The sequence below is a fragment of the Epinephelus fuscoguttatus genome, linkage group LG14 (genome assembly GCF_011397635.1).
Source record: "Epinephelus fuscoguttatus linkage group LG14, E.fuscoguttatus.final_Chr_v1".
NCBI classification, from domain to species: domain Eukaryota; kingdom Metazoa; phylum Chordata; class Actinopteri; order Perciformes; family Serranidae; genus Epinephelus; species Epinephelus fuscoguttatus.
In genome coordinates, this window is record NC_064765.1 from 29135868 (window position 1) to 29154375 (window position 18508).

At 42.6% G+C, this 18508-nt stretch overlaps 2 protein-coding genes across 4 annotated transcripts; one reads left to right on the forward strand and one right to left on the reverse strand.

The window, feature by feature from the left end:
• Positions 1–657: 657 nt before the first annotated feature.
• supt7l (SPT7 like, STAGA complex subunit gamma) lies at positions 658–6677 on the reverse strand. Of its 2 annotated transcripts, none has more exons than XM_049595464.1 (5): positions 6569–6677; positions 5378–5859; positions 4837–5161; positions 2902–3139; positions 658–1277 (listed from the first exon to the last, which is right to left on the reverse strand). In XM_049595464.1, the coding sequence occupies exons 2-5, from the start codon at positions 5812–5814 to the stop codon at positions 973–975; spliced, it is 1305 nt and encodes a 434-aa protein (XP_049451421.1). In that variant the 5' UTR covers positions 5815–5859; positions 6569–6677; the 3' UTR covers positions 658–972. The 2 variants fall into 2 exon arrangements, with proteins under 2 accessions (XP_049451421.1, XP_049451422.1); XM_049595465.1 differs by having other exon boundaries at positions 5378–5815; positions 6569–6656.
• Positions 6678–6858: 181 nt separating this feature from the next.
• On the forward strand, positions 6859–18189 carry LOC125900457 (solute carrier family 4 member 1 adaptor protein). Of its 2 annotated transcripts, none has more exons than XM_049595461.1 (14): positions 6859–7722; positions 9329–9545; positions 9736–9864; positions 9961–10021; positions 10134–10273; positions 10999–11159; positions 12373–12442; positions 12548–12737; positions 13708–13804; positions 13932–14190; positions 14541–14633; positions 15045–15121; positions 15207–15276; positions 17190–18189. In XM_049595461.1, exons 1-14 carry the CDS (start codon positions 6889–6891, stop codon positions 17237–17239), a joined length of 2448 nt encoding a protein of 815 aa, XP_049451418.1. In that variant the 5' UTR covers positions 6859–6888; the 3' UTR covers positions 17240–18189. The 2 variants fall into 2 exon arrangements, with proteins under 2 accessions (XP_049451418.1, XP_049451419.1); XM_049595462.1 differs by having other exon boundaries at positions 15048–15121.
• The last annotated feature ends 319 nt before the right edge of the window (positions 18190–18508 follow it).

Here is an 18508-nt window from a genome sequence, read left to right on the forward strand (position 1 = left end):
AGTGAATACCAATACGTGACCCCATCAGCACTTCCCAGTGGTACAGACAATTACCTGCCTCATTGTGAAAATGAAAGAGGCCCACACAAAAGAAAATCACATGTATTCAAACAGGCCTGCTCATTCAGCATGCAGTTATGCATGCCGTAATTAATTTGCCATTAAGACCGGATTGATGTCGCCTTCATGATGCAGACAACCAAGCCATAATTGCCTCTGGTGTTGCATTCACAGCTTTGCCTCATTACTGAAACAGATGCTAATTTAGCAGAGCGGCTTCAGGTTGACAGGTGTGTGAAGAGTGTGTGTCGTTCCGCCGTATTGGGCTACATGTAAAGTATGCTGCAGAAGGGAAATGAGGAGTTGAAAATACATCATAATATGCAACAGCATGTTCATGAAGGGAAAAAAAAAATATTTTCCTTTTTGGTGGAGCGTCTTATAATCGTAATGAATGGCACAGGCGGTAATTGGTATGTGAGGAGAAAGAGACTTAATAGCTTGGGAAAACAAACCACTCTGCTGAATTATTAAGCTGTTTAACTAAATTATTTGCTTTTGGACCACTTAGTTTTTGCTGTTCTTCAATTCATTAGGCTAATTGTAACCCTCATATATTTCCTAAAAACAATTAATAGCTCAAAAGGACAAAACAAATACTTCAAGACATTTATTCTTTTGACAATAAACCGCGTTATATATTTAATGGCAACATCTTCAGCTATTTCAAGAGAAACTATACACATTCATAAAAACAAACATGAAAAACTACTTTTCTTTTTCCATATCAGTTCAGTTCATTGATGACATCATTGTCCCAGTCAGTCTATGCAGTGGCCATGATCTCATCAGCTGCGGATGAGTCCTACACTGTACAGCTGGTGTGTTTCGCCACCTCATTTTTCTGTCAACTGTCACTAACGTGGAAGACTCGCTGGTTGGTCAAAGCGTCTTGCCTCCACAAATCTGGCCTCACATCTTCTTCGCCCGCTTCTTAGGTCTTTGGTTGAAGACAGGCGAAGTGCCCATCAAGGAGTCGGGCGAATGCGAAGCGTAGCTGCCCTCTGACGCCGCGCCTCCGGGAGACGGCGCCATGGCTCCTCCTGACTCGCTCATGGTGGACATTGGCCCCCCCTCCTCGAACACATCTCCACCCAAGACGCCGTGGTGATGGTGGTGGTGGTGATGGTGATGGCCAGCGCTCTGGCCCTCCTCGCCATCCTGCGGCTCCATTTTTACTTGTGGCCACAGCGGGGAGTTGTTGGCCCCGCCCCCACCTTAAGAGAGAAAGAAAAACGATACAATCCACTGCATTAAAAGAGTAACCTGAATATAAAGCCCAGTGTGAATGTTGCCATCTGTATTATTGTGTGACTCTCAGAATTACAGCCATAACTTTACTAAAATAACAATGAAAGGATAAAAATTTAACACATGCCCTGATCACGTACAGTACAGTTGTTGAGTATAGGTTCACTCCTTTTAGTGGGTGATATCCTACACTGAACTATCAAAACATAACACCCTGTATTATCTACAGCAGGATGTCATGTGTCAACTATAAATCCAGCTTCAGATTCAGTTTTATGGTAGTAATTTAGCTAACTGCAGAGTACCTGCATCTCTACACATGACATAGGTCATGTTTAATGCAGGGCTCAACAATAAGGATTGCTTGGGGCAATTAAAAAGATTTAGTGTGTCCCTGTACACACACAGTATGTTGAATGCGGTGCACCAAATTTCAGGATGTTCTCCTGCATCCGGGGGCATTTTGAGGTATTAAAGTCTGCATGCTTTTCTGGCGATTTCGAGCTACAATCCTTCACACAGCGGAAGATATGTCACGTTGAAAGAGCTGCAAACAGATGACAGCTGTCAGAAGCGGCAATGACGGATGACAGAGCATTCAAGTGACTGATGACCAGTCGAATAGGCAGTAATAATAGGAATATGAATTGTTTAACTGAATAAAATAGTCAAAAAGGACATAACTGTGAATATAACCGTGACAGAAATGCATGGCCTATGTACTTTTACTGCTGTGAATATAACATGTTAGAATCTACAATGCTTGCAGTTATGACTTAACAGTTAAAACTACATACATTACAAAGTAACAACAACATGGATGTGGCAGATGGCGTTTTGTTTTTTTTCCCACGGTTACAGATACATGAGCAACACAGTCAAAGTTCAAGGCGCAATGTTACAACAAAGTCGTAGATCCCAGTACATTCTTTGTCAGGGCAGCTGCTGTATGTGCTGATAGTAAAAGAAAAAGTATGCATTTCGGAACACAGGGAAAGTTTATGAGCTGAAGTGCAAGCAAGCGCTTCAAATATCCTCGTACAGGACTTCAGTTGGGTGACAGTGAAGTGGGTGAAACTCCACATATGTTGTGCTGTTTGCCACAAGTTTGAGAGCAAGGCAGTTAAACAAGGGCATTTTTGACATTTGACAATTAAGGCTCTAATGTGTAGGATTTAGTGGCATCTAGCAGTGAAGCTGCAGAAATTAAACTTCTCCTGTGTGCCAAGCGTGTAGGACGACGACAGCAGCCGATGGCAGAAATGTGAATGGTGCTATCTAGAGCCATTGTTTGGTTTGTCCTTTCTGGGCTACTGTGGAAGAACACTCCATGGATGAGGATCTGCTCCGTATGAAGATATAAATGACTTTTTCTAAGGTAAATAAAACACAATGATTCCTATTTTCAGGACTAATGGAAGAGAGCTTATTAAGCAACTGCCCAGTTACGTATCAAGAAGACTGCAGGCTGCCTGTTAAATGAGACACACTTCACGATACAACAATACAAGCAGCACCTTCACATCAGTGCACAGTAAAGGTAGAGGGATGAATGCAGACTACACATTCGAACAAGAACCCTAATCTCACCTGAGGGGTGAGGTGAGTGGTCACCGTCCAGGCCTGCAGCCAGCCTCTCGCCGTGGGCCCCGAGGACCCCCATGGGCAGAGCTTGGTCCCCTGAGGCCAGGTCAGCCTCAGGCTCCTCGCTAACAGGGAAAGAGATGTCACTCATGGGCTCCTCCTTGATCCTCGGGGGCTTGGAGTCCTCCAGAGCCTTCTCTGGGTTCACCAGTCGCTCATATTCCTCCGACAGATCCTTACTCACCTGGAAGAGAAAAATCTTTGTTAGTCCAATTTTACTGTTGGAGGTTTGCAGAAAAATAAATGTAAGATCTGAGCCTAGATTATCTCGTATCTTAAGTTCAATGGCAACCACATTATTCTTTTCTAGGATCACATCTAACGTGTCACGTCAGGTCAGATGTGGAAAAAGTCTGCATGAATAATAACCAACACATAATTAATTGATCACAGACACAAAGGATCAGCGCTACTTTCTGCTCTCTACAGAACTCCTCAGTTGTATATCTTTAGAAGTCATGTTGGCAACTGAAGACAGTGAATCTCCCAGTTTGGTTTCTGTCTCACTTTGAAGCAGCTTGCACACAAGTTGCCATACGGTCCATTGTTCTCACTCACACAAAGTTCTTTATGCTTTCGGAGATGATTCAGCGTTGTTGTGCTGAAGCCATGGGAGCGTGCAAATGTTTTTTCAGCACTGTGCCCAGTGGGATTATTTTTTCATTATTATTTAATCTGCTGACTAGTTTTCCAATGTATTGCTTCGCCTACAGAATGTTCTAATATAGTGGGAAATCATCAGAATTTGCTATAGTTTTTCAGAGCCTGTGGTGACATGTTCCACTGTTTTCCCCATGACATTGGTTAGCGAAGGTGGGACACACTATGGTCACTGTTTTTTCCCTCTCTCATTGAGCGCTGGAACTATTTGCCTTTCCAAACTAAGCTGCTCTGATTAATTAGTGTTATGCAAATGTAAAATGTAACTGCTCAGTGTCATTATCATTATTAAAAGACAGTTTAAACGGTCAGCTTAATCATCAATGCTACACCTGTACGTTGCTGTGTGATGTGTCACCGCTCATTTTTCCTGAAATTTAAGTAGCCTAGGTTTTTATCTTAGTCTGGTGTGTCCAAAACCCCAAAATATTCAGTTTACAATTATAAAAATAACTGAGAAAGCAGATCATCTTCATACTGGAGAAGCTGGGAATATAGATTGCTTGATGTTTCGCTTGATAAATGAAACAAATACTTGATCATTTAAATTGCTGAGAATGATTTTTCTGTAAACAAACTCTTTAAACAATTAATCATTTCAGCACTTAACCAGTGACAGAGAAAATGAAGACCCTCTGCTGCTGGTCTACGCCAGAGCTTCTGCTCTACACACAAATTGCTTTGTGATGCAAAGCAGTTTTCAAAAAATATCAACCAAATTGCAAAAAGTTAAGTTGTAAGTGTAAAACTGTGAAAATTTGAGAAACACAGTTTGGTTTTATGTTGTCATGTTGTCACCGCTGTTACACTGATTGTCTGCATAACAACAGTTTTGTATAATTGCCTGCTTTTCACATGTCCTACTTAGCAAGCATGATGTTGCCTTATGTCTGTCAGCTCTTTATCCTGTTTAGCTGCTCATGTTTTACTTTCTCTGGCTCTAATTTAAAATGCTGTGTGCGTTTTTTTTGTTGTTTCATCAGCCAATTTAACATCTGGCCGAGGGACAACAGTTGAAAAGGATAACACTGGCACACACACAATGCTGATCGATGTGTTTTGTTCCTGAGAATAAATGAAGATCTAGAAGATCAAATAATGTGTCATTTATGAATAATTAAAAAACTATGCCAAAATCATATAGAGTTTAAAAAATTGTTTATCATCTTACAGAATCATTTGTCAAATAGCACAACCCTACAAACCCACTGCCAGCCTCACCTGCAGCATGTAGCTGTGATAGTCCTTGATCCGCACTTGCCAGAAGCGCTGCAGGGCCAGCACGCTGCCAATGCCCACCTCATGGAACACTTGCTCCACCACGTCTGGGAAGGGACTTGCTCCAAGCCGAGCCTCCCGGTCCACCGCCACTCGCAGCATGCGGGAGAGGCGCAGGTAATGCTCATGGACCAGGTCGGTCAGAGTCTCCAGCACGCTCTCCTGGGCCGACTCAAAGCCGGCGTGAGCCAAGATGGTGGCCACTGACTGATAGAGGAGCTGTCTGCAAGAGTGCCAAGTCAGCTCTGTGACAGGCTCGCCTTTACCCCTTATGATAGAAAAACCAGAGGAGATAAAAGGAGATTAATGATGACTGGTTGCTCAATTGACTCAGATAACATCTGCGAAATGTAGATATGTAAAAGAAGTTAATATAAAGTCTGAGTGACTGATGAGCCTGCAATTTAGATGCTTTACCGGATATGAACATATTCAATCAAAAAGACAGGAGTACTGCATCTCAGCAACACAAATAAGAACTTACTTATAGAAGTCACTTTCAGGGTCACTGTGGCGGAGCAGGAAGGGCTGCCGTGGGGCTTTGCTGTCCGCAGGTAGTAAGTCATCTGGCATGGCAGGTGGGGTAGGAGGACGCAAAGGCAGGTTGGTATCAGCCTCCTCCAGCCTGCTGCCACCCTCAGAGGACGCTGAGCTCTGACCCTGAGCCTGGGCTTGGGCTGCTGACAAAAGGCCACGGAGGCGGCGTGCATGCTGACACAGCTGCACTGTGTGGATGGTGAGGCTGCAGGGCTCTGAGGGGATGTCCAACATCGTGGTGGGCCGCGGACGCTGGGCTGAGGGCTGGTGCAGGGGAGGGTCCTGCATCTCCACTGAGCGAAACTCACGTTGGAGCAAGTCAAAGGAGCTGCGACTGGGAGGAGCCCCTGCAGGCCCAGGGATCTCACCCCAGTAACGCATCATGCTGAGTGATCAAAGACACAAGCCAGATTCAAACTCGGATTGAATCTGAAAATTTGGAAAGGTAGAGAAGTTGGAGTGACCATTGAAATCAAAATAACATCAGATTAAATAAACAAATAAAACTTTAACAATAGCATTGATTCAGATTTTTACACACCACATTCACTAGGCTTTAATCAGTTTATAACTGTCTTTGGCTTTTTAGGAATAGTTAAGAAGGTAATGTTTTTAGCTGATACACGGTGCATGGTGGCAAACGTGCACAACTCGTAGACAACATTGTAAGCAATGTTGCAAAAATGTACATGTCTTCTGGTTATTTCGGCATAGATGTGGCCAAAAGACAACATATTTCAAAGAAAATACTAGCAATTTTAATCGGATTGCACTGCCTTTATGATGGAAAAAGATACTGGGAGGTAATGCAAAATTAATGGTTAAAAAGTATCGGAAAACGCAATTAGGCGCACTTTAATCAATGCCGAACTGAAAAGTAATGTGCATTGATTCTTGTACGCTCTGAGGTCAATGTTTAACAGGTATATGTGTTTGCCGGATAGCAAGACAACGCAAAATGTCAGGTGTCTGACTGGAGTTTCGCACAGCATGAACATTCAAGAAAGAACGCATTAGCGAACAGTTTATTCACGGAGGAGCAACGACTAAGCTAAATGCTAGCTAGCTTAGTGCGTAGCACGGATGTTTAGCTAGTTAAACTATTAATTTATAATTTGCAACAACAATAACAACTCACGTTACACAGGGGTGAATAAAACATCTGCTGATATTTTAAACCAGCGGCCCTTGCATCTTTGAAGGAAGTTGCACCGGAACTAAGCATTTTCGTCCTTGCTGCTAAAAACCCGGTTGAACAGCTGAACAAAATATTTAGTTCCGCTACAAACCATTTATTTTGATTAGCATGAAATTGAAATTCTCGTTAAAATACAATTTAGTAGCCATGCAAAACATGTGAACGCCTTTCTTCCCATATACATTATTTATTAGTGGTTCTGGGGAGTTTTATAGAGGCTTTGAAAACCCGGGCAGAATTAACAGTCGCACCAAATAAACATGGCCGCCTCCCCGCCGTCAGATGTGTGTGTGAAAATAACGGATGAGCAAATGGATTCTGCGATGGAAACTGATGAGTGCTCGGCCACAGAAAACGGAGGAGAACCCGAAAAGAAAGAATTACAGAAAACTGAACCGGAAACAGAGGACACTTTTAAAAAACCGGCTCTTTTCGCGGCGCCTTCCCTCACCAGCAAACGCAGTAACGTCTCTGCTCCGTCCAAACCAGCAGCAGCCGAGACAAAACACGTGAAAGAAAATAACGAAGCTGAAGCTGTACACACTGCTAGCGAAACTACTTCTGGGCTTGTTACTGAAAGCAAGACCACCAAAAAAGGCCAAGAAGAGGACAAGCCGGAAAGAGTTCAAGACAAGAATGTGGCTCCTGTCAAAACCAAGCCAGAGGCTAAACCCAGGGTGCTCCCCACTAAAGGACCCCCAGCTGGTAAATTCCCCCCTATCCCATACACAGAGCCGCCCTGGGGTGGCACGGCTCCAGACGTCCCATATGCGCTGGAGATCCTTAAAAACGGCGCCATAGTGGACACGGTGCCCCTCACACAGAAAAGTTACATCGTGGTCGGACGTTTACCTGTGTGTGACGTCTCTCTGGAGCATCCCTCTATCTCCAGGTACCATGCTGTGCTTCAGTACCGCAGAGAGGCTGGAGAGGGATGCTCTGTGGGCGAGGACAGAGGGTTTTACATCCATGACCTGGGCAGCACACACGGCACTGTGGTCAACAAGAACAAGATCCCCCCGAAGACCTACATCAGGCTCCGTGTGGGACATGTCTTAAAGTTTGGTGGGAGCACGAGGCTTTTTATCCTGCAGGTAAATCATGACGTGGAGCCCCTAAATATATTTAATATATTAACATGAATATATGAAGGATAACATTGACAGCTTCAGTAACATGCATGCCAGCTATCAAACTAAGCATACATTTTCTATTTATAAATTATATTTAGAGCTGTTTGCTATCATTGTAATTATTGTATCATTTTTTATTTTTTTGCCACAGACACAGACACAACAAACTATACAAGAACTAAATAAATATGCAAAATTAATAGAATAAACCCCACTCAGATTTAGGGGTGCACAGTAATATCGGAAATGAAATCATGCCCATGCACGTTTGTCAGCTAACGTTGTTACAACCTGTTACTAACCTAACCTGATACATTGAGCGATAGGCCTACAATAGAAGGATGCAGTCGAAAACATAGCTGGATTATCATACCCTGTGTGTAACTAATTACGTGCCTTACCCTTATTGATCCCGTAGTTGAAATTGTCTAGGAGCTGGAGCACGGATGCAAAATACATCCATGAGCAGGAGTCACCATAGATGCAGGGGTCACTCGCAGGTGCCAGGTGGGAGCTTCTCGCGAGATTTTGAAGTATCTCATCTCCTCGTTCAGGAAGAAAAATTACCATGAAAAACAGAAAAAAATTACTACAAAAAAAACCCAGAAAAAATTACCATGAAAAACAGAAAAAAATTACCATGAAAATTACCATGAAAAACAGAAAAAAATTACCACAAAAAAACCAGAAAAAAATGCCATGAAAAACAGAAAAAAATTACCCTGAAAAACAGAAAAAAATACCACAAAAACCAGGGTATAACATGACAACAACAACAACTTTATTGGTTAGCAGCAGAGGACAACAAAATGACTTTGATGCAAACATTAACAATAAGAGAGAGCAAGAAAAGTGCAGCTGGTGCTTTTGTATCGATACTCCAGAAAATGAGTATTAAACAGATTTAATGAGTCAGAATCAGTATGTATCCATAAAACTATACTTTAGACAGCACAACTCAAAACTACAAATGTAAACTTGGTGGTGCTACAGTAAATGCTAGACTTTTTTTTTTTTTTTTTTTTGGATGACCAGTGTAGCTGTTAATATTCCAGAATTCTGGCCATACAAAACTACTACCTGACATATGTTTTAAAAGCCATACAATACATTTAAACAGCAATAATACACAAATACAGTGATCCTCTTTGCATTCCAACCCTGTCAAATTAAATAATTTGAAAATAAGATAGCCTAAATGAAGAAGCACTCTGCTGAACAGAGTGACCAATCAGAGAAGATGAGTGAAAAGGACTCTGTAAAGGAGGTGCCAAATGTCACCGTTAACACTGTTGCGGTGGCTTCTAACACAACACAAACAGTCTGATGACAACTTCAAAAACCACGTGAAATCTAGTTTAAATCAGGAAGCTCACAGTCCAGTCAGATGGATTCATTCTGAATACTTAACTAATAAAAGCAAGTCTGCTGCTTCAGTTTTGATCCTTTAAAAAAGCCCATCATGTGTCAGACTACAAGATAAAATTGCGTATGTCTTTATTGTATATGTTTAAGGGAGTGCTTAACTCAATAGGTGGAGTTCTCTTCCCTTTTCCTCCTCCCACAGGGTCCAGAATTTGATGAGGAGGAGGAGTCTGAGCTAACAGTGACAGAGCTGAGGGAGAAAGCCCGAAAACAGAGGGAAGAGCTGGAGAAGAGGATGATGGGAGACGGTTCTGATGATGATGATGATGAGGGGGAGAAGGAGGGGGACAAGCAAGGCGAAAGCAACAAGGGCCAGAGCAAACTGTCAAACGAAGACTCGGGCTGCTCGTGGGGAATGGGTGAGCTTTTCTGCTGGTTGCAGGATTATGCTACAGAACGTTAGGTGTCATCTGTGTTGACATAATGCTGTGTCATCTTGAGTGAGCTGGTGCTGACTTGCTCTTAAGGCGAGTGACTAAAGAGGCACGTTAATCCTTTCGTCCTCTCCTTCCCTTTCATTCCATCTGTCTCCATGAATCCACGGTGCAGCTGAGGAGGCGGTTCCAGAGGAAGACGAGAATGAGGAAAACCCTTTTTCTACAGAGTTCAATGAAGACCAGGAAGCTGCGTACCTAAAAGACCCAAAGAAGGCTTTGCAGGGCTTCTATGACAGGGAAGGTGAGAAGACTTATTGTTAATCCACAGATGTCTGCTTCTCCTGTTTTTGTACTTGTACTTGTGTTTATTGAATTTCTTGACTTCTTTCTCGACTAGGAGAGGAGCTGGAGTTTGAGTATGAAGACAAAAGCCATGGCAGCTGGCTCTGCAGAATAAAGTGAGTGACAGGAAACCCCTGATTTATGATGGTACAGTTTATGTGTCCTTGCTGTCAGAAAGGTTGTTACGTGTGTGTAAAGTCACACAGTTCATGTTGACGTTTGTGTCAGGCTTCCGGTGGATGATGCCATGGGCCGGCAGCTGGTTGCTGAGGTGACCCACACGGGGAAGAAGAAGGAAGCAGCCATCCAGTGCTGCCTGGAGGCTTGTCGGATGCTGGAAGCCAGAGGGCTGCTCCGCCAGGAAGCAGGTATGAAGAGTATTGTGCACAGTCACACTTCACAAGAGCTGGCTCAAAGTTCAGGTCACACAGATTAAAATGAAGTAAAAATGAAGTTTACGTGCATTTTTTCAGGGGTTTTTTTTAACTGAAACAAAATCTTGTGATCATCACTGACTCGCAGATATTTCCCAAGACTGGTCGAAAGCTTTAACTTGATGCATTGTTTCAAATTTGTTGCCCATGTAGCTGATGTTCTGACTTCTTTTCTGAGACCTGGCGTTCACAATGTGCATAAAAATGTGAGATTTTTTTCCCCACTGGAGACTGTACTATATTCCAGATATTCATATGAACTGGCTTCCACAGCACCAATAGATGCATTTTATGAATTGCCAGTTGTACTAGCTATGCTGATGTTTCTGTAAAAATGCCTAGCACCCCCCCTTTCAGTAAGGAAAAGATTTGGTTCGGATTAAGGTAGGTGGAAACTCATATCAACGGCTTCAACACAACACCAGCGTGCTGGGTGCAGTAAATATTTGGGGGCCATAAAACACAGTGCCTGAGCATCGTTAACTGTTTTAAGAGTGTTCATTAGATGCAAATGGATATGTTTAGGTCACCATTTACCAAAAACATGAGCATATCCAATGCAGAACCCTGGGTATGAGCGCTGAAAGTAAAATTCTGAACCACCATCTGGGGGTTATAGCTTGTACTTATATTTTTCCTGTGTTGCGTCATATCTCCAGTGTCCCGTAAGCGCAAGAAGAAGAACTGGGAAGATGAGGACTACTACGACAGTGATGATGACACCTTCCTGGATCGAACCGGCACAGTGGAGAGGAAGAGGCAGGAGAGAATGAAAAAGGCGGGAAAGGTTGAGGAGCGGCCAGAGACCTATGAATCATTGGTAATGATCTGCTCGTGTTGCTACACACCACTGGGGAATTTGACAACATTCTGATTCACTACATCTTTAATCACCACCTTTGTGATAATTAATTTTGCCTTACTTTGTGTTCAGCATGATGCTACAGCATAATGTCATTGTTCTGTGGATTCACACAGGTTTGATTCACTGATGAGAAACTAAAAGAAACTAAACACATATCATCAGTGTAAAGTATGACATCTGATGATGAACAAGACTTGGGTCTTCCACACAGTGGTAGATTGCTTTTGAGATTATTTCCCATCCTGCTCCTGGTGGAAAATAATATGCCAAACTCCAATTTAAACTTTCCACAGCTCCACCAGTTTATCCTGCTGTTCCACAGTACAAGAGAAACGAGACATGTTCTTGCATTTCCCCAGAGTCCCCTCCGTGTTTACTGTCTTCCTGGTTTGCTGCTTCTTGCTTAGTGCTGGAGAGAGCTAAATGCTCACCATAGTAAATTGTGGTAGCATGCTAACAGTCGCACATTGGCACTTAACACAAAGTACAGGGAATTCTGATGGGACTGTCATGAGTTTTGCAGGAATGTGGTCATTAAGCAAAGAAGTGGACATGTTAAAAATTTGACCTGGTTATGGCGTTAAATGGAAAGTTAAAGGATCACCGAAGTTTTAACAGTTTAGAGGGACGCAAATGTCCAAACCTAATCTCTAATCCATCCAATAAGTATTGACATGTTTCGGTGTGGTGATTGACTAATACACTTCCATCCATAGAACCATGCCACTACAACATGGCTACAAAGCATGCTGCTAAAGCTGCCATCTGTTTCTGGTTGATATTTGGAACAAGGTAATGAAATCCTCTACGGAGCAGAACGTGTAGCAACATCAACGGATTCTGTTCTCTTACTCCCACATCTGTAAATGTTGACTTCAAGTAGCTGTTTTTTTCCTTCGCTGGAGTATTTATATAAAACCACAAACCACACAAGAGGTGCCTGTGTCTCCTCTCTGTCAGAATAATGGTAATACATAAATATATAAATGTAGGTGCTCCCTGTCTGCTCATGGGAGCTGTTGTTTGTACTGGAAATAATATAAAACTCTCTTCACCTCGGAAACAACCCTATACTGTAAGGTGTGTTTATGTAAACTGCACTTGCTCTATAGTGCTGAGCACACTGTATGTTTCTGTGGTAACATTCATGTATTTGATTTTCATGTAGGTGGCCAAACTGTCAGAGGTGGAGAAAGAGCTGGCAGACACTCAGAAAAAGCTCAGCGGTGGTAGAGGAGGTGAGTCATGATCGCCTGGGTGTTCACTGTGCACTGGACAGATGCCGCACTACCTACAGATGCCCGTTCTCCTCATGTTATTGTACGTTTCATCCCTCCTTTCAGACTTCTCCGGCTCTTCCACCGAGGACCCCCTGGATGCTTTCATGACCGCAGTGCGAAGTGAGGCAGCGATGGACGCCGTGGAGCGCAGGAAGCTTCACGTGCACGTGGCAGACTTGCGCAAAGATGCTCAGAGGCTCCGAAAACTGGTGGAACTCACACGGCCCGCACAGATGCCCTCACTGCTGCCGAGGTTAGACACGGTGCTGCGTTCAAGAAGGGGTCATTCTGGTTGTTTTAGGACAGGGGTCAGCAACCTTAACTGTCATTTTTGACCGTAAATAATGATAAAAAATCTTCCTGAGGCCACAAAACATATTTGAGCCTTATGGTAACACTGCGTATTAAGTCTCAGTACTTCCTGAGTATGTCCAACTGGGAACTGAACTAAAACTGAAACTTAGCTATGCTCCCTTCAAAGCCAGACTCCATTGACAAAAACAGTAATTTTACCTCGCTGACCAGAGGGGCTGCTGGTCTAACACAGCCTCAATCTGAAAGTTTGTTTGTGTTATTGTGTGACTTTGGTGAATCACAATAACACAAACAAACTAACAACTAACTGACCAAGGCAGTGGTAGACAAACAGCTCCTGTGTTCAGCAAGGTAAAATTACTATATTTGTAAATGAGGTCTGGCTTTGAAGAGAGCATAGATAAGTTTTAGTTTAAGTTCAGTTCCCAGTCAGACAGGGCGGTCTGTTTGGGACATACTGAGCATACAACTGGATAAATGACACTTGCATTATACTGCACGAGTTGTGTGAGAGTTTGTAAGGAAACGTTTTGATATAGTTTTGCTGTTGTTTAACATGGACCCCTATGACTTCAATTCAAGAGGAATTTTTCCAGTTTCTTGATTCCTTGTTTTAACAGAGGCATACAAGAAAAACTATGTTTTCTTTAAAAATTCAACATAACACAGGGTGAGTAACTGATAGGCAAATGTTGATTTTTAAGGGTGAAGTATTCCTTTAAGCAAATATACTGAAACATCAGCAAGTTTCCTTGTAGATTATGTGAACGACAAGTATGGGAATGGGTTTTACATCTTTTTGTCAGGAGATAAAGGTGATCAAATTAATGGAAAAGGCTTTTATTCCAGTACACATATCAGGCTACATTTAAATACTTAGCATATTTTGATGTGTTTTGGTGTGATAGTGGTAGCTCGGAGGCAGCGAAGCCTAAAAAAGTCTTACCGCTGTTTGGAGCCATGAAGGGAGGAAGCAAATTCAAACTGAAGACTGGTACCATTGGGGTAGGTGTTATTTGTCATGTCATAATTTAGTCTAATCACCTGACTCTTTCATTCCTCTGAAAACATATTTCCTTACTGTCTTCTGCTCAGCATCTTTCTTCTATTGATGTGTTCTTCTTTCTTGTAGAAGTTGCCTCCAAAGCGCCCCAACTTGCCCGCCGAGCTCTTCAACATGAAAGAACTTCCACCCAGTGGAGAAGAGGAGGAAGACGAGGAGGAGGAGGAGGAGGAGGAGGCAGAGAGAAATGAGGATAATGACGATAAAGAGTGCGCAGCTATTACTGAGACTGATGTCGACACTGAGGAGTCCAGTGCAGCCATGTCTCAAGAGAGCTCCCCCTCGGGGCGGCAAAGACAGCAGGCAGCAAAGTCCCAGGAGCCGAGAGGTAAGAAGTCATCAGAACTGGAGGAAGGTTTTCTGAAGTTGACATTAATAAGGAAGAAAGGGAGGAAAACATGCCTTCTGTTTCTTGGTTTTCTGAGATAGTCATAGCATGTTCATTAGTTGTATTGTTAATTTCTTGTGCCACTGGGTGGCAGTAGATCTGTAATATACACACAAGCACACTGTTGTCTTTGTATCATCCATACACAGAGTTATATAAGGAGAAATGACAAAACATGTAGTAAAGTACAATTTATGTAACCCCTGTAAAGGGTATTTTGATTTGTTTTTGTAGATCAGTGCATATCCTAATGATCACACTTTGTTTTTGTCCATATGACCTCATATTAGAGCACAAACAGAGGAGCGTTGAGGAGTGTGCTGAAGCAGTGGAGCAGGTTCCTCAGCGCAGCAACAACAAGGCTGCAGCCCCATCGAGTCCAGGTGGCTACTGTGCTTTATTGGTTCCATATTAGGCATTTTACATTGTATAAATTATCCTTGGGACTAGCAGAGATATCCTCACTCATATGAAGCCAGGATAAATCACACGCAAGACTTAAAATGCTATTTTTGTGGCAGCTTTATTGTCTTTACAATTTATTGTTTCTCATCTGTGAAATAAAGTTAATAAAAGCTTTGTTTGCACTGAGGGAAATGGTTTCAGCTTACAAAGATAGACAGGTCTGTGTAGCTGCGACGTGTAGTTACATTTTTGAGGAGGTGCATGTAAGGCTGTGGCGTGGGGTATGCGGTCAATTCGACGCAGATGTATAAATCCCGCTTCAGTCATTATTTCATCACACTGGCAGAACTGGGCTTCCATACTAATGCGCTATATCTATGTCTTCATAGCAGGAGGTGACAAAGAGTCAGAAGCAGAGCCCAGACCCAGAAAGAATGTGAAGAAGAAAGTGATGGGCCCCAGCAGGGTAGGACCACACACACACACACACATAATTCTGGATACAGAAAAGTGTGACACTGATTGAATTTCCTCATGATCTGCCTCCACAGCCACCAGGGCAGCTTTCCACACAGTATCCAGAAGACGACCCTGATTACTGTGTCTGGGTGCCTCCTTCAGGTAAACTGCATGACTATTTGCACTAGACTCCGCCACATATTGACCAACTGATCATGTATTTAGGTCAAAGTCAATCTTATTAAGCAAGCAGTGTCTTAACCATGTCGCCATTCTGATAAGTGAGATATAAGCTCATGTCTAAATCTGTAGACCTTTGCTTGACTAATAGTCAAGAGTTCAAATAAGAGCAGTATTTGAAATTCAGATATGAAAAAAGCAGATACCCGGGATGACTTGGTGCGAGACCAGTGCCATTCTATTTTCTACATCCATATTTGTTGACACTGACAGGCTTGTACGTCCCTGGCCTACTGAGCACAGGAATGGTGGGAGGGACGGATTTTTTTTAAGGACATGATGAGAGGAAGTAAACAGGCTTTCATGGTCCATTTGTCCAGTTGAAATTGCAGCAACATTTTCATTGTTAGCTGAGGAATGCAGATTAAAGTCATGTAAAAAGGATAAGATAAGCTTAAATAAAACAAACTTTGAAACAGCTGCCAAACTCAGCTTAAAGTTAGGGTCAGTACTAATTGCACTACGTCAATTTAGGGTTGTAATTGGTTTGATGATTGCATACAAGTCAGCAGTTAGGAAGGTGGGCTACAGGTCAGTTGGGTGAATTTGTTCTTGTGAGCAGGGGCGGATTATCAGACAGTGGGGTCAATGGACACACACCAAAAGGCCCCCAGTGTGTCCTACGTAGGAGCAAAACACAAATGTAGTTGTTTAGCCTCTTTTGTGTGTTGTTGTTTTGGATTTATTTGTAGTCATAATGCATCTTTTGGTTGTATTGTGTCTCTGAGATAGTTTTGTGTCCCTTTGAGATAATTTTGTGTCTCTTTTTGGTTGTTTTGTGTCCCTTTGAGATAATTTTGTGTCTTTTTAGTGGTTTTGTGTCTGTTCCGATAATTTTTTGTCTTTTCTTAGTGGTTTTGTGTCCTTGTTTTTGTTTTTGTTTTTTTTTTAGTACTGGGTGTCTGCGGGGTCTTAAAAAGTATTAAAAGTTGATGAATCAAATGTCGGAAAATTAAGGCCCTTAAAAAGTATTAAAAGTCTTAATCGCGATTTTATGAAGTACTAAATTTTCTTGGCATTCAAGCTTTGACAAAAAGTATCCATGAATGTATAATTTATTTTCCTCCTTGCGACTATTACAAACAACGATGTGTAGGTAGGCACACTCAGACTGCCGCTTGGGGCGCACGTACCTGTGCGACATCACGCAACAGCGCACGTCCAGGCACCAAACAGAGGAGCAAAAGACAATAAAAAATCCTTCTCATCTTATCTGAGTTCTGTTGTATGTTAGTGCTCCAGAGATTTAATTGCAAACTACAACTGTTTAGTAAGTTAAAGATGCGTTGCTGCTAACGACAGCTTGAAGTGGCGATGAGGTCTTAAGGTTTTTTTGGGAGGTCTTAAAAAAGTCTATGGTATTGAAATGAACCTCAAGATTCCTGCATATACCCTGTAGTGGTTTTGTGTGTCTTTTAGATAATTTGTGTCTTTTTTTGGTTGTTTTGTGTCTCTTTGTGGTTATTTTATGTCTTTTTTTTGATTGTTATTTGTTTCTTTGTGGTTCCTCTGCCCCTGTTAGTAGTTATTTTGTGTGTTGTTGCGGTTCCTCTGCAGCTCTTTGTCTACATTTTTAAATCTCTTCCTGGTCAATACATGTTAATCTCAGCGACATTTTGCAGGCGAGGGCCAGCAGGCCCCCCTTACACTTTGGGCCCCTCGGCCTGTACCCATTAAGCCCATTCAGTAATCCCTCAGTGCATTTGGGACATCCCAAGCATCTTATTTCATTTTGTATTATTGTCTTTCCTTTCTTTGAACATGTCATACATCATGAATTGGTATGTAAATGTGAATCCTTCTGGTGCTAACTCCAGCTTTTTCTTCACTTGTAGGTCAGACTGGAGATGGCCGCACACACCTAAATGACAAGTACGGCTACTGAGGGAAACAGAAGAGAGGGAGCTCTTGTGTCTCCACTCCAGCAGCTTTTATACTGCAGATAATACCTGCAACACAAAGCCTCCAGTCTCCTTAGCTCTGACCATTTTAACCCTCTCTACCCATCCCAGTCCTGTGTGCACTTCAGCCTGAAAATATGGGAGCCTGCAGCAGACCAGGGGCTCACAGAGGGATAATACTGCACCTTTTATTATCTTTTGGGGATATTTACATTCTCAGACTGCCATAAACAAAATGCACACTACTTCAATTCACATTAAACTGGCAAACTAAGGGAGCAGACACTGGGCAGTCAGCCTGCTGGCAGTTTTTACCCATGACAATAATAGAGAGCGGTAGCACTTGAATTTTGTCCTTTTATTTGAATTCTATATATCATCCAAGCAGAAAATAGAAAGGGACAGAGCAGGGAGCGGTAACTGATCTGAATTCAGCTTTCTGGTCTTTGGCTGCTCCTCTTGCAGTTAAATCCACCTGACATCCAATCTGTATCCCTCCCCTATTTGGCTTCAGTCGATCGCTGGCATAACCTTTTTTCTTTTCCAAAGGAGAGTGTGTAGCAGGGAGGGAGAAAGAGGGAGAGCATTGAAGCAGCTTTTCTGACCATCTGGACACTTGGATGGCTTACTGGATGAAACGCAAGCTGATAATGACTCAAGCTAAGTGGAGTCTGTGTCTCCACCGACACACACATACACACATAGCCCAACCTTCTCAAAGTTCTCTTTTTAACAAGATTGTCTTTATGAGTGAGTCAGCTATTGGTGTGTTTGCCTAGAGCAGGATTCCTCGCTCTGTGAAATCCCACTCAGTGCTGTTGTGTTGGTTTACTGCCATACTCTCCACCCTCTTTCCTGTCATCTTTTCTCAAAAGACAAAGTTAAGAAACTGTATTTTGTTATATAAATGTATAATAAAAGTGTCTGTAAATAACCTACGAGTGAAACTTTTTACACACTTCACATATACCCTCTTGTTTTTCGCGCTCCCCTAAATTTTCCAGCCATCGGTCTTCTCTGGTGTACACTTCTGGGGCCTTCTTCACACCCAACCCAGGTTTGACGTCAGACTTTTTTTCTCTCTTTCAAGCTGACACACACACACACACAAAGAGTGTTTCTCAGAGTTTGATCTGGCACAAAGAGGCTTGTGGTTTTGGCTGTAGATCTTTGCTGTGATGTTCCGTGCTGTGACCTACTAATCACTGATGGAAAGCTTTCTTCCCTCCCTGACCCAAACACATGAGAAGAGT

Bases quoted from the DNA above. Each gene is read 5' to 3' on its own strand.
- LOC125900457 (XM_049595461.1), top strand. From the start codon at position 6,889: ATGGCCGCCTCCCCGCCGTCAGATGTGTGTGTGAAAATAACGGATGAG. The intron at 9,546-9,735 runs GTGAGCTTTTCT...TCCACGGTGCAG, and splicing joins GGGCTGCTCGTGGGGAATGG to CTGAGGAGGCGGTTCCAGAG. The intron at 12,738-13,707 runs GTTAGACACGGT...TTGGTGTGATAG, and splicing joins ATGCCCTCACTGCTGCCGAG to TGGTAGCTCGGAGGCAGCGA.
- supt7l (XM_049595464.1), bottom strand. From the start codon at position 5,814: ATGATGCGTTACTGGGGTGAGATCCCTGGGCCTGCAGGGGCTCCTCCC. The intron at 5,162-5,377 runs GTAAGTTCTTAT...TTCTATCATAAG, and splicing joins CCTGAAAGTGACTTCTATAA to GGGTAAAGGCGAGCCTGTCA. The intron at 1,278-2,901 runs GTGAGATTAGGG...TTCTCTCTTAAG, and splicing joins CCACTCACCTCACCCCTCAG to GTGGGGGCGGGGCCAACAAC.